A 16,475-nucleotide genomic window follows, 5' to 3' on the forward strand; every position below is an offset into this window, starting at 1 on the left:
CACGCTAGACGGCGGAAATTATATATTTAATTATAACAAAGTTACAATAAGTTAATATATAATTATATATACAGTACCTAATTTATATATAATTAATATATAATTATATGTACAGTACCTAATTTATGTATAATTTATATAATACTGTCCAGACGATAGAAATCTCTCTGTAGTTGGCGCTACGGACGGCGGGAAAGTAGTTCCGCTGCCCGATGACGTTTGAGGTAATTATAGGGGGTTTTTTACTGTTTTTTACGGATACCGGTCAATATTTTTCCGTAGTTTTATAGGAATCGTAATTATAAGGACCGTAATTATAGGGGGGTCGACTGTATTTTTATATTTCGTACTTAATTCTTTTTCCATGCGGTTATTACCGTCATGTCTAATAGCAATATGGGCATCGTGCAATATCTGACATATTTCTTCCGTGTGAACGTAATATTTAATTGCATTGCCTTCTTTTACAGGCATAATTAATTTTTCTAAATTTCCGATAGATACAACGTCATATTTACGTAAACGCTGATATTCTTCCGGTAAATTAGAAGTAACTTTCATTTTTGACTCTCAATTTATGTATCATTGACAAATATGCTGATTTTGTAAAAATTTGATTGTCGTCACCTTTTTCTGCTATTAACTCGCTTAATCGGTTGTTGAAGCGATTATTCGTAACATTTAACGATTCCTCCATGATCGTTACTTTTGTTAAAGAAGAATGATTAACTACTAGTCACATAAATTTAAAATTCGGTACTAAAAGCAATACACATGAGCAAGTAAGATGCAAGTTCTGATTGGCTAACGAATGTCCGATGAGCACTCCTCAACGTATTATTATCACTTTGCCCGACTAGATGGTAGCAGTATTTATAATGACCGGTCAATTTGATAAATTATTGAAATTTATTACAATGCCCAATTTTGTTGGTCATTATTTATAATGCCTGGTCACTGTTTTGGATTCAGTAGTACGTGTGCAGTGATAGCTGCAGCAATTTTTTTATAACGAAAATATACTCCAAGATAAAGTGCGAACGATCATTCGAGTTTGGCAAGCAAATAAGGAAGACTTGCTGAATTTCATCAAAATGAATGAAGAAACAGGTTAAAAACAACAGCGAAACTGTCTACAACAATGGAAGTGCATATACCTCAAACATTCGCAGAGTTTATAATGAAAGTAGCTTACAGTGCATGTATATTTGTTGTATTTGACGTTTCTGAAAACCAAATAGCGTGTCTAAAATTCAGAAACATACCTTTCTATCTGGCAACCACTTTTCATGTTTACTACTTTTTATAATTTTATCTATATATATAAAAATGAATGTATGTGTGTGTGTGTGTGTCTGTGTGTGTGTGTCTGTCTGTCCTTCATGCATTACCACATCGTTTATCCGATTGCCGTGAAACTTTGGGAAGTTGTTTAATATACTCCGACCAAGGTTTGTGACATAGTACGATTGCCATGAAACTTTGGAAAGTTTTTTAATAAACTCCCGCGAAGTACATTTATCCTACGATAGGTGGCGTGTGTTTACATGAGCATTCGAGCACAGTGTGTTCGATAGATTTCAAATTGTGAAGACCATTTCCCCCTTTAAAAAATATCTATATATGTGCATTTATTACTTACGATATTTGTAATAATATTTGTTTAATCACTTTATTTCAACTGTTTTTTTTGCTAATTATGTATTCGTTCGAACTTCGTTAAAACCTTAACTGTATCCCGAACAACGACCGAAGTTGTAGGAGGAAATTCGCCTATTTTATCGATCTAGGATCCCCCTTTTCCAAATTTTAATATCAACTCAAAATAATTTAAAAAGACAAATTACAATAAAACGGTTTATTATCCAACTATCAGAAATTTCACAACATGCCAAGGAAGAGAGGAAGGAGCAATTAAATAATCAAAATTATACAGGATTAAAAAAAATATATAAAAATGGGGAATATCGTACTTCTGACAATCTCTGCGAGTATATGGGCTAAATTTAAAGAATCCGTGCTTCTCACATGTACAGTTCAACTGTATGTGGCCTGTTCACGCGTCAGAAAATCTTATGATTTATTCGTCAATGGAAAAACAAAAAATATCGTGTATCCACAAGTACTCCAATAAATAAATAGATTTGAAACGAAACTTTAAAATATTTTCCCAATGAAAATGAATAATAATAATATAATAATAAGTTTCAATAAAAATGATAAAATGTATATTTAATTTTATCCTAACGAGTTTGCTTAAATTTCGTTTTTTTAAGATCGCAGCAATGCGCGACGGTAAGCTAGTTTTACATAAATTTGAATATACAGAATTGAAGAGCAAACGGCTATTTACATAATTTTCCGTTGCGATAGATAGACGAACATTAGGATTAATTTAACGAGAGCAAAAATTATGCAAGGATACATCTAGCCATGAACCCCACAGAAACTCATCTAGATATGTACAATGTACGATCACTTATTTTCATTCATTTCCCACAGCAAAGCTTTTGTGGTTGCTCTCCCCAATGGCACACACAACAAATATGTTTCCTTGCTCGCATTTATTGTTTCAGTTGTTAATTGAGCAGCTAGTTCTTCTGTGTTGTGTCTCGTTACTTTAGTAATCGGGTTTTTTCATTGTTCTTCACTAATTTATGTATAATTTATATAATACTGTCCAGACGATAGAAATCTCTCTGTAGTTGGCGCTACGGACGGCGGGAAAGTAGTTCCGCTGCCCGATGACGTTTGAGGTAATTATAGGGGGTTTTTTACTGTTTTTTACGGATACCGGTCAATATTTTTCCGTAGTTTTATAGGAATCGTAATTNTTGTTAATTGAGCAGCTAGTTCTTCTGTGTTGTGTCTCGTTACTTTAGTAATCGGGTTTTTTCATTGTTCTTCATGTTGTTTTATTCTACATATATGTAAAAATATTAGAAATTTTTTATAAGGTCATTTGTCATTGCATGTCTGGTTGGTCCTTCTTAGTATTCTTGTTTAATAAGAAGTTAAATTAGTATAACTAGTTTTCAGTTAGATTTTAGAGAGATATGAGTTAATTCACTTAAATATTCATTCTTTTTTCATGTTGTTTCAATTAAATTATTTTGCTTCGTACAGAGCTTGCTGGATTAGTATCTGTATTATATTAGTAATAGTTTGAAGCCTTTTCTTTGGCTTTAAGCATTAACCTTTACTCTGTGTAGCTTTTATGTAGCCGCACAACTTATTTACAATGTATGCTACGATTTAACATTTTTTGGACCCATAGCCTTGCACACCAACGATAATTGAAGTAGGTACAATTGTGCCTACTACAATTGTACCTAACTTCTGAGTGGTGTACAAATATACATCGCTCAGAAGGTTTTTCTTTTTTCTATTTCCTTACCTTTTTCCCCTGCCCCTCACTTTCCTTTTTTCTTACGCTGACTAAACACTTTTTATACTGTCGGTGTGCTTCGTTAACATAAAGTGTTCAAAATTAACTTACCCTTATTGATAAATAAGTAAAGAAAGGAATCACATTGTCCATAATACTAACATCTTTGGAAAATCGATTTAAGATTTTTCCTGAAAAATAGAAAATATTAATTGAATTAAATAATTATGGAAAACAAATTTCGATATAATTATTATTTATAGGGATATCCCACAGTTTATATCTACAAATAACCTTTTTTTGGAATTTTTACAAATAAATTATTGTACATGGTACATTTATATCCACACAATAATTTAAGGAATGGAAATATGGTTTTGATATTATGAAGCTACTTGATTTTTCTAAATTAATAACTATATTCACTTTTAATTATCGGTAAGCAATGTGCAATGTTCGTTATCCGAACAGTCCGGATAACGAACATTGCACATTGCTTACCGATAATTAACCTTACAGAACAAACATAAGAAGAAGCGACGTAAATATTCAATCTGATTTGTCTTCAGGCGACAACTCGAATCTTTTCGAATCGCGGAAAACGTCGACATCGGCGCTCAATCCGGTATATACTGCTTGTATAGGATTTTTCCAAACTTTGAATCTATCCCTTTTAATTCCAGTTTTATATTTTTCTGACAGAAACAATTCTTTTATAGTACAATATTTGCAAGACTGTCGGGCGAGCACTCGTTAAGTTTGCCTTGGTATTTATTTCGAAAGGTGACAGTATAATAGCAAAGGTGGAGAATGGGTAGATGTTTGATGTTGCTGGGCAGTATGGCTTGAGCAGGTCTACACTATGCGTCAGTTCAATCTTATCTAATCTAATCTTATATAAGAAAGATACTGTACAATCAAGAAGACTCAAGCTGGTAAAGAAGTAACTAAAATCACATATGAGACATAAAGAACATTGAAGAACTCAAAATGGATCCTGAAACTGATCTAACGACAGAAGAACTTCAAGAACTCTTCAACGAAGAACACCAAGAAACACGGCAAGATATGTTTGCTTCTGAAAAATAAGATTAATGCCAATATCTGCTATTAATTAAACATATTTTGAAGAACACACACACATCTTTTAATGTTGTAACCAACATTACATAACTGGTTCCGCAGTAAGCACATCCAGTTTACAGATGTTTTAGGTATTACAAATGTTATAGTTACAATTACATTTGGGTTGAAATTTTTAGAAGGTGTAAGAGTTATATGCATTACAGCATAAAGTATTACGATGAGAAGTTGGTATATATGTTATAAGTTTACAAATTAGGAAACTAAAGATTAAGTATTGTGAGATCCGACCTCAGAGTAAGCAAAAATTGTTCATTTTCCCTCCTAAAATTTTCGACGTATTTGAAATAAATTTGTTGCCTCCTCGCTAAAATAACATTGTCGGAAAAAAGAATCACATATCGATTGAAACTTAAAACTTTCATCGTTAATATAAACATTCAACTATCGAACAATGACATTCCTCTTTTGAAGACAAAAAGTTTATAGTTAAGTCCGAATTCGTCATTTTGTCTTGGTCCCGGGAACAACTTTAACCTCTACATCTGCAGAACCAACTCTACCTCACACAATAGAGGATAACCTGACTAATTTACCCTGCCCGAAGCTATAAAACCGACTTCTTTCCCCCTACTTGGGGGAGTCTCACATCTACTGTCTGAAAGGATTAAGTCTCCGAGAATTTTTACTTCATGCGTCGAACTCTGTGCCTACGTTGAAATCTACTAGAGATATGGAACAAATAATTGTAAACTTTCTCTCCGCGAGCTAGGAGCTAGTGAATTTTGTAACCTTTATTTTTTGTTAATCTAATAAATCGTTGTTTCCATTGTTAAATAGTGTCCTTTTACTCGCATATCGCCTACGCCTCGTCAACGATCCCTCTCGCCTCCTCCACTCGATTTGACAAAAACAATCTCGACCCTTCGGGACCACATTTGAAATTTAGCCATCTTGACAAGTAAGCAGGTTTAACGACCTGTAGCCGCAAAAGGAAAGTTGATGGTTCCCAACCTCCCGGCGGTTCACAAGTATACATATGTTGTTTCCTATAGAAGAGAGAATTGTTATAGTACGCGAGACAACTTTTCCGCGTGTTGAGAAGGGCAAGACAACGATATTTTGAAGAAGTGAGAGGATGTCAGAACAACGGTTTTACAATGGCATCCAAACCAAATTAGGTTAATATGCTTGCATAACTCTACAATTATAATGCTATTAAAATTAAAAATTTTAATGCTATTACAATTTTTAATTTTAATTTTTATTATAAAAAAATAAAGTTCTAGCGGTTAATTACTTCTGAAAAATCCTGAAAAAGAGAGAAAAGCAAATCACATTAGACAAATTCTATAACTCGCACAAATAGAAAAAAACATGACTAATTAAAATTCAATATTGTGTATATGAGTATTTTTACTATTAGGCCTACATATTTCTAAACTGAAGTACAGTCGACCCCCTATAACATGGGTTGTTATGGTTCGGATTCCTATATGACGGCGAAAAAATTGCGACGGTATCGCGTACAAACATGGTAAAAATACTCTTATAATTCCGTAAAACGTCATCGGGCAACCTAATTACTTTCTGCTGTCTTGCGCCACGCTACGGAGAAGTTAGACGGGTAAATTAAGTTTACTATTGTTTGTACAGTATAATATATAAATCATATATAAATTAGGTACTGTACATATAATTATATATTAATTATATATAAATTAAATACTGTATATATAATTAAATATTAACTTAATTTATTTTAACTTTATTATAATTATCTATATACTTTCCGCTGTTTAGCGCTATGCTACGAAGAGTTTAGGCAAGTAAGTTGAGTTTATTATCGTCTGTACAGTATGTAAATAAAATACTGTAAGTCTAATACAGCACTAATTTTATACATTTCTTTTGAAAGAAACATTTCTTATTCAACGGCCATAAAAATTATTTATATTAATGATGTCTCCAAAGTTCAACGAAGTTTTCGCAGAAAAATAACTTATCAGAAATTGCGCCCGCCGTTTGGTGCACTGCTCCGAGACAAAACAAGCTTAAGCAATGGCGACGTCAAACGGTGCACACTCGGTAAGTAAACCTACAATTTTTTGTTTATAGTATAGTTTATACGGATTATTCCCAAAAAAATATACGTATTTTGGAAATGTTGAGTCGAATTAGTCTAGGAATCGATTAATTTTATGGAAGAAAATCTTTCAAAGAGCCGTACTCCGTAAACTTCACATGTGTCGGACTGTGATTGGCAAGGTCTGCTAAAACATCAATTTCATAAAAAACGGAACGTGTATCTATCGTTTTATAGGGGGGACAACTGTATATATATTTTTTTATTTTTTGGGGGTCTCCAGAACGAATTAATCAAATTTCCTATGGTAAATCAATAAACGGTTAATGAACAATTCAAATAGCGAACAACGTTTTGGAATGGATGATGTTCGGTAACCGATCACCCACTGTATTTTACTGTTTATATTATAGTACGGTAATTGTATGCCTGTACTGTAATATATCTGTGATACATTACATGAGAGTATAAACAGCATGCGTAATTACGTAACGCTATCGAAAATTTCTTTCGGTATTTAATTAAAAGCTCTTTAACTTAAGAATAAATTAAATAAAACATTTTACGTACCAACGGGGTTGTTATCCAAAAATGCTATCGGAGTTCGAATGATACAACGAAACATATTGTTGTGAAGCTTGAAAGAAGCAATTGTAAAAAATTTCCATAACAATAATCCGGAAGGTATTGACGTTAGAAATACAGCACATATCAATCCTACATAAACATACATGTCGAAATGTTTAGTATAGTATAAATTTTTGTTTTTAATTTCCTTAAAAAGGCTTGTATTAGATGTCATGTTTTCGAGATTCTCTTCATTTTTGCTATATATTCTAATATCATGCACCCTGAAAATATAAAATAAAAATTAAACTTTCTGGTATTTTTAATATGCGTTTGATAGCAAAATACGACTAAACTAATTCAGACTGTTAAATAAAGGTGATACAGTATATATAAATAATATTGAAATCTACCGAATAATAAAGCAGTCAGTAGTCGAAATACAACGGTATATATACATGAAATGATTTAAAGGAAAAACTAAGCAGAGTTCTACAATTTATTTTGAAATTTATAGCTGTGATGTCATCGTTATACCACTGATTTTAAGGCAGATGAAAACAATCTTGGAATCATTGAGAAACATTAGTAGTACTGATCACAAAAATAAAATTACATTAAAATTTTAAAATTAAATTAAAGATTGCAAATAAAAATTTGAAGAATAAAATTATTTTAGATCAAAAATTGATTTTTCGATCACAAATCTTAATTTAATTAATTTAATTTTAACAATAAGGCTGTACTAATTTAAACGAAATTCTTATATATATATAAATTTCGATTCGATATAATCATCATCTTCAGAAAGTAAGTATTTTTATTCAAGTAAGTTTATATGATATAGAATTCTGTTTTAATAAATTTTGAAAGTGAGTATTTATTATTAACATTACTTTAATATGACTGATTACTGATTTTGAGGCATTTGCAATGCATTACAATAAAATTATCTGTTTAACACATTGTTCTGGGAGTTTAGGTTTGTAGAAAGATATTTTAGAGTTCAGGAAAACTGATTTTTATAATAAATCTATTATTAATTTTTAATTTAACAGATAGACATAAAAAATCGGCAAGACTTGACAGTTATTTGCACCGCTTATATCTATCATATGAAAAACAAATTTTAAGTAATTACAATCAGAGTTTCGTTTTCTTGGAGTTTAATATTCTGTAAACTCTTTCTTAATCATATTTGAATAAATACTGAGTAATATATATTTAAATGTATAGAAATTAATTAAAATGATAATGTTATTGATAATAAGTTAATACTATAAATAAATGTAATCATATTAGTATAAATAAATTTTTAAAATATATTTAAAACTAATCTAATTGTACGTACTTTAATATATATATTACTAATACAGATAGTGTTACAATTTTATTATATTTTTAGTTAACTTAATTAAACAAGTTATTTTTAAAATAAATTACGCTACTGTTGTAAAATTTATTCCTAATGATTGTTGATATATAATAATTTACATTAAAGTGAGATGAGTTTATATATATATATATATATATNTTATCAGTTAAATAAATATTATTTCAAAGAAATTATGGTATAGTATAAACCATATAGTAATTCAAAGTTTAATGAGTTGGTTTAATCACACAGTATAAATTTAATTTGAAGAAAGACACTTTTTTAATATTATTATTATTGCTACTGCACAATTTGAGTTAAATTCTTATACTTTATAATCTTTTACTTTCATTTCATTTTAGTAACTAAAGTTTAAAAACACAAGTTTCATTTCAATTCAATTACAATATAAATTTAAAAATTATGTTTTTATATATTTTACATCAACATTGTAATGAAATGGATGAAATAATTGAATTTAATCGTGATATATGTAATATGAATTATAGGAAAAAAAGACATTTGATATATCAATGAACATTCTATATGGTCAGTAAAAAATATTTATGTACGAAAACTTTTTATTATCTTCTTATTAAATATAAAATAATACTAATCGTAATTTTTACTTATATAAATTACGGAATGCGATGCTAATAGATTTTGTAGCATTTCAAGTTATCGACAGTTGGTTGTAAAAACATTACACAGTCTTATAGAAGCTGTAATAGACATTTACATAGATTCTGTTAAAAAGTATCAAGTATATTTTATAGCAAAAAATTCATAGATTTAAATTCTATAGACAAAAAACTTTTCAAATACTAAAACTCCCATTATTTAGACATTGAACTTTTTTTGGTATCTAAGATTGAATAATATTAAAAAAATTGTTATTACCACAAATATTTTAAAAAGCATTGTTCTCTTTACGATATTTAATAAATAAGTAACAAATATAATTTAAATAATTATTATATTAAACTATTTTACTATTTTACTTTGCGTTATTGTTATAATATATTTAAGTTGTCGTGTTTTAATTTACTTGCATATTAGAACAAATTGTAAAAATTATTATTGCAAATTAATTTTATAATACTTAGAAAAAATATATTAAACATTGTCTTATTGTTAAAATAAAATTAATTTAATTAAAAGTTGTGATCGAAAAATTAATTTTGTTATTTGAAATAATTCCATTCGACAAATTTTTATTTGCAATCTTTATTTCATTTATGTAATTTTAATTTTTTTATCAGTATTGCCAAAACCACTACTACTAAAATTGTCTATACTTTGATATATTCCTATCTGCTAAAAAATCAGATGTTGGAATCTACTACTACAATGCTTGACACTGGGACAAGATATGTAAATCAAATAACTTTTTCTAATGTACTTAGTTCCACCTGCCTCAATGATGCAGTACAAATAAATGAAATTGTTTGTTTGTTAAATTATGGCAACGCAACACTTGGGCGATCTGCCTAGGGGGGATGATTTTCGCGAAAACATTTTAAGGGAAACTGGCCCCTAGTTAAGCGTTATAGACGTGGAGAAAACCCGTGGTCAGCCTGTCTGAGTGAGGCTCGAACCCACGACTGAACACCCAGTGTTCAGGATAAAAAGACAGCTTGGCCACTGGTGGGCTCGTAAAAATTAAATTATGTTTGATGTTTAGTGCAAAAAAATGTTTTAAATATTTTAATCATTCGAAAAACTTATTTCAGCAAAGTACTGAAGTAAGCATTTTTTCTGCTAACATTAAGTTTTAAGTTTAAATTTAAAAAATAAATTTATTTGTCTAGAACAGTGGTTTCCAATTAGTTTTTCCTGCGTACCACTTCAAAAAAGAGGTCAAACTCGCGTACCCCTTATAGCAGAAATTTATATTAATCCATACTAATATTATAAAATCGAAGGTAATTCTAACTGTCTGTCTGTTGCTTTTTCACGTCTAAACCACCGAACAGGTTTAATAAAATTTGGCACAGAGATAGCTTACATGTTGTAGATAGACATGGGCTATATTTTACAGCGAGAAAATATATTACTCCCACGAAAAAATTTGATATAATGCGGAGCGAAGTTGTGGGTAGACAGCTAGTGATAAATAGAATAAGTTTTTTTACATTTATTTATTACCTTAATACAATAATGATAGTATTTTAAAGGTAACTTAATACTGATTGTATTAAGTTACCTTTAAATTACCTTTATTTTTACATTTAAAATTACCTCTTTACCTTTAGAATACAATAATGAAAATAACATAAGGTTATTTAATTTTAATGTAACAAATGTGCACGATTTTCTTTTCACAAGTTGTTAAAATTCGGTTGCGTTTTGGTCAGCTTCAGTCTCGAGTTATCTTCGAGTTGAAGTCGGTGACGATGTTTGTCATGGCCGAAAATCCGCTCTCGCAGAGGTATGTTGTGCAAAATAGTAGTAAATATTTTATTGCCGCTTCGTTAACAATAATGATAATTGTACAAATGTACAATTATCATTATTATTATGTCAAAAATTGTACAACTAACACAAATTGTGTTAACTGTACAATTTTTGTTCTTGCGTAAGAATTTCATTTGGTTATTGTCACAAATGCATTTTTTGATGACATTTCGAGAATATTTTTAGTTATAAATAAACGAATTTGTGCATTCGACATCGTATTATAAATTACCGAATGTTTGATGGTCCACTCATTATTTTTTTGATTGCTTCATCTAATGCATTTAAATTTTAAATCGACCGATTTTAGATTGCCGCTCGTACCCCTTCACGCAATTTCGTGTACCCCTCGGGGTACGTTTACCACTAATTGGGAACTATTGGGCTAAGATATATATATTTTTTTTTTAACTCTAAAAATATGTATATATAAATATTCTTATTATAATTCATTGTATTGATTATATCTTATGTTTGAAAATTTTATTATGACGTTTATTTTGAATGCCACATAATACTGTAAGTTAAAATATTTATAAAATTATATATTTATTGCAATTGTTTGGTCATTGATAATACAGTATCTGAAACCAGTGCTAAATGCAATATGGCTTATGTAATATAACATTGTTTTAATTAAACGTTTTGTTTAAAAATCTGTTCATGTCTTAAAGTATGCTAACTTATAATAATATCATACCATTTGATTAGCCAGTAGTCGCTGGCGCTGGTAACGGATTGCGATATAATTAGCGTGGATAAAATAACGATCTTGAAGAGAAGTCCTGCTCCGGCATTCACGTATGCTTTATAGACTGAAATTCCTGGTTTCTTAACTCCTTTATTGTCGCGTGGTATTTTGTTATTTTTATCTTCCTACGAAAGATAATTAAACTGTATATATAATTATTAGTTAAATTTTTCTTAAATCTGAAGCAATAGTTTAATATTATTTTCGAACCATAAGAATATAAGATATAACTTTTTCTAATATAAGATGTAACTTCTTCATATAACTGGAAATCAGATGTGTTATTGTTAATTTCTATATAGAAACCAATAAAACTATTCTATTTTGTTTGATCATTAGTTCTAATATAGTAAAAAAATCAAAAGTTGCATAAAAGAAAAATAAGAAATTTATCTCAACATATATTATCATTATGTTCGATTCACCTGAGGAAGTTCAACAAAAAACAATTCTAAGATTGAATAATTCTATTTGATTTTTAAGATTGAACTATCTATTTGATTTTTCCAAATTTGGGCATGACCAGAGACAAGGGAAACAATAACAATACAAAACATATATAGAGAATATATATATAAACGTATATATATAAACATATATATAGAAAAACAAAAATATAGAGAAGTTCCTGTTTAAGATCGAAATTTCCATGAAGATTCCATTGTTTCATCATCCCAATTTATGCCAGCATATCAATAAAACTGTACCTTTTTCAAGGGATATTGTTTTATATATTCGCCAAGATAGCTAACCACAAAAGGAACGAATCAACGAAGGAACTCCTCGGGATAGTTATTTTCTCGATACAAATCAATTTGTAATCTCACTCATTCAGAGATAGGGGCGTTTATAGACGTAATCGTTAGTGATTTATAATTATTGTAGTAGTTTCACATACTAGCAGGTAAACTATGGGATAAATCTAGTTTAGATATAATTTCTGCTTATTGTAATTTACGTCAATAATCTTTTAAGCTTAAAAAATCTTTATTGTTTTGTATGATATTCGTAGAAAATAAAATCATTTCTGATTCCCTGTCTGAAATTTTTCCTTTGGTCGCAGACCACAAGTTTTCCACAAACGCGAAAGCCGCACCGCTCCGGCTTTCGCGCTATAACAGGGGTTCTTTTGTCCAAATTAAATTCACAACTGATGTCAGATCCTGACCCAGTAGGCGCTTTTTATATCTCGCACAAAATTATGCCTCAGCTATTAAAACATTAACGCTAATAGAAATATAAAGATAGAAGTATTATCCAATGAAAACGTTTTTAAATCGTTTATAACAATTAATCTTTATGATCGAATAATTTTTGTTGTAATTAGAAATCATTTACGAGAAAAAGTTAATAAATTCAATTAAAAAAAATTAAAACTCCTTAACATCAGTTATTTTACTCTGTTAATTTTTACTGAGATAGTAGTCTAATAAACAAGTAATCCTTACCGCATCGCCGTCGTGATTGTCTTCAATGTAATCATTTACTTCAGGATGAATGATTCCTATTATTTCCTCATCATTGAAAACCGCAGTCTCTAAATCCATGCTATTTTTAGCGACTTCTTCCTTTGGCAAAATTCCTGTAAGCATTTCTAAATTTTCCAATACATTAAAATTTCCAATGAACTCACATTTTCCCTGAAATTTAAAAACACAACTTTGAAATTGTTTTTGAATTTTTAATATATAAACAAGTATGCAGACAAAACTTTTGATTCGAAGATGTATTACGTTTTAACTAATGTATACCGAATTTACCGGAATCAAATGTATTATTAGTAATGTTTACAAATGCATTTTTAAATTGCAATGCAAGTCCTATTCTGCATTTACTGCCACGTATAGAAAGTGAATATAATTGTTATTAAACTCACAAGTGTCAACCGTATATGAATCACAATTTTACAAATTTTCTTTATGTGTTTATCCTGGAATAAGAATCATTTTCTGGTAAACTATTTTTCCAAAGAATTTATTTCTTTATATTGTTCATACATGTCATGATACGATGTCCATATATAGCTTTGTTGTAATGGTTCTTTTTACTAGTGCAGTCAAATTTATAATGGTTAATCATTATTGCCTTACTGTCCTTTAGTTTCTTAATAAAAATTTTGCCTACTTGGGCATTAGTTATTAATAGGACAATTATACTGGTTTTTTAAGTTTTTACGCAAGAATTGAGTAAAAATTTCTTAAAGAAAGTATACTTTTTCTATTTAGCTACCTGTAGATCAATAAAGAATGTCTACTCTCTTTAAGAACTTTTTACTCAATTCTTGCGTAAAAACTTAAAAACCAGTATAATTCTCCTATTAATAATTAATGTCCAAGTAGACAAAATATGAGGTAGAGCCTCGATTATCCGACCCCCGATTAACCGACCGTCCTAGTAGGCAAATTTCAAATGTCCGCTAGTGATGTTGCGCTACAATATTTGGCTATGTCTTGGCTACTTTGATATTATTTTTACGTGTAGCTGACAACACTCATTCGACCATGAAAGGGAGCCAGTATTTAAACGAGGCTTAATTTTCTAATTTTTAACGATACAAAAGCGACGATTATTATTTTAAAAAATTTTTGTTAGGCTTAACATCGATGAAAATTCAACGCGAAGTAGGTTAATAGCGATATACTAATATACTAATTACATGAGATATACTAATATACTATACTAATAACGTATATTTTCATATTTTTCGGTTATCCGTTTTTTCAGTTATCCGACCAACTCCAGTCCCCAATTAAGTCGGATAATCGATGCTCTACTGTATATTAATTATAATGGTTAATTTTATTCTGAACTTCATACTGTGTGAATTTATGTTTTGTTAAAATAAATTATAGTGTTTTCATTACTGTAGAAAATGATTTATAAAACAAAAACTAGTAAAAAGAAATTCAGGTATTCACCTTCTTTAACACTAAAATTTTACTTGCAGAATTTAAAAATTGTATTTGATGCGTAACGAGAATGCAAATCTTGTGTTTCAGATATTCCATTATACATCTGAAAATAAGCAAAGAATTGGAATATATTAAAATATACATAAAATATTTATTTAAATATTTACTTGTCGAATATATGTTTTGCTACTGGAACATCAACGGCACTCAGAGGATCATCCAGAAGGAAAATATCGGCATCCACATATAGTGCTCTGAAAAATAAAAAAATAAAAAATCACGTTTAAACGCAAGAAACATCACGTAAGCATTACATCGAATTTACAATAATTTTACAAAATGTTTTCTCCATCCTCAGTGTTTTCTAATTTTTACATTCACTTTCGTTTTTCTTGAAACTATTAGAGAGTAACGAAAATTTTTCAAATTTTCGAAAATTTTCCGTTTTGCTAATAAATTTATTTTTCTTGCATATTAAATGAAATTTTCTGTGTTGTATTTTATTAGATAAAATAGGAAAGATAAAACAAATAGAATAAACTGAGTTTAAAGCATCATAACTTTTGAACCCAAAAGATAAATTTAAATGTTTTTGTGTTAACAATTAAGTCATTATACACGCTTAGATACAGAATATGAAGATTACGAATATTCGTAAATAAGTTTTAAAAAATGTACCAAAATAAAGCGAATCACTCTGAAAGAATGGTGGTGAGCATTTTAACTATAGATAATAGCAAATCAACCGTATATCATTTTTTGAAGTTTTAAATATCAGTATAGATAAAGGACGTTTAGGAAGTAAACCACATTGATTTCCTAGTTGTGTTAGAGTAAAATAAAAATCTATGCGTATAACTTTTCAGAAAATAGAGAAAGGTCAATTTTCTTAATATTTGCCCTATAGGGAATATTGCAGGTACCCAGGTCATCTAAGTTATGAAAACTCAGAGTTTTCATCATTTAAATGACCTGGGATGCAGCAATATTTTTCAATGAAATTCGCCGGGTAGAAAAAAGGCCAGGATAAACGATTTCTGGCGAAGTTTGAAAATGCAACTGTTTATAGTTTGGCCGATAAAGAGCACGGCATTTTTTACATATATTCACAAAATTGATTTCCAAAGAACCGAGTTTTTGAGCTACATGATAAATGTTTTAATAGTAAATCAAGTGTTTGTGTATTTTCTGTCATAACTTATCGAATAAAATCGGTTCTGAGCTTAAAATTAAGAAATAAATTTAAATATTATATATTATGCTACAACTTAATGTTAAATATTATGCTATAAATACAGTTTTTTAACGATAATAAAACATACAGTAATTTAAAATATATTATTAATTTAAACACCGGTTTTCTGCTGAAATTCATTTTATTTGGCAAACGATTTAAACCTATTCAATAGACCAACATCAGGCTACATATTTGTTGGACATCTTTACCGTTAAATATCGTTCCAAATTATAATACAAAAATAAAATGAAAATAAAGCAACAAAGCTACAACCAACAGACTGCCGAAAATCTATCGGGCTAGTTTTATGCTAATTATTAGATAAATTACGTAATCAATTTGGTACTAGAGGTAAGCGTTAGGCGCCATCTCTTATTAATATTAATAATTATAAATAATTTTAATTAATTTAAATAATTTGGAACCGCTGGGAGAAAAAATCGGCCCGGAGCGGGACTCGAACCCACAACTCCTGCTTACCGTGCAGATGCGTTGCCAGTTACGCTACCCGGACCTCCGATCCGATCTCCTCTTCCAGCGTATATAATCTAACTACTTAACCATCGACGGTTATTACAACGCCGGCTGGGGACACATTCAGTGCCCACGTCCTACTTCC

At 29.6% G+C, this 16,475-nt stretch overlaps 1 protein-coding gene across 1 annotated transcript in view; it reads right to left on the reverse strand.

Moving 5' to 3' along the window:
- Window positions 1-16,475, reverse strand: part of LOC111613473 (multidrug resistance-associated protein 4-like) — a gene marked incomplete at its 3' end in the record, with an annotated part of 134,575 nt that overhangs the window by 13,691 nt on the left and 104,409 nt on the right. The window contains exons 13-18 of the mRNA XM_023354827.1: window positions 14,787-14,873; window positions 14,626-14,722; window positions 13,156-13,347; window positions 11,657-11,832; window positions 7,128-7,408; window positions 3,500-3,579 (exon numbers count right to left, since the gene is read on the reverse strand). Coding sequence (XP_023210595.1) covers window positions 3,500-3,579; window positions 7,128-7,408; window positions 11,657-11,832; window positions 13,156-13,347; window positions 14,626-14,722; window positions 14,787-14,873 — 913 coding nt within the window. The remainder of the gene's footprint in view (window positions 1-3,499; window positions 3,580-7,127; window positions 7,409-11,656; window positions 11,833-13,155; window positions 13,348-14,625; window positions 14,723-14,786; window positions 14,874-16,475) is intronic.

The sequence above is a fragment of the Centruroides sculpturatus genome, unplaced genomic scaffold (genome assembly GCF_000671375.1).
Source record: "Centruroides sculpturatus isolate CEXI.00-Female unplaced genomic scaffold, Cexi_2.0 scaffold1714, whole genome shotgun sequence".
Classification (NCBI taxonomy): Eukaryota; Metazoa; Arthropoda; class Arachnida; order Scorpiones; family Buthidae; genus Centruroides; species Centruroides sculpturatus.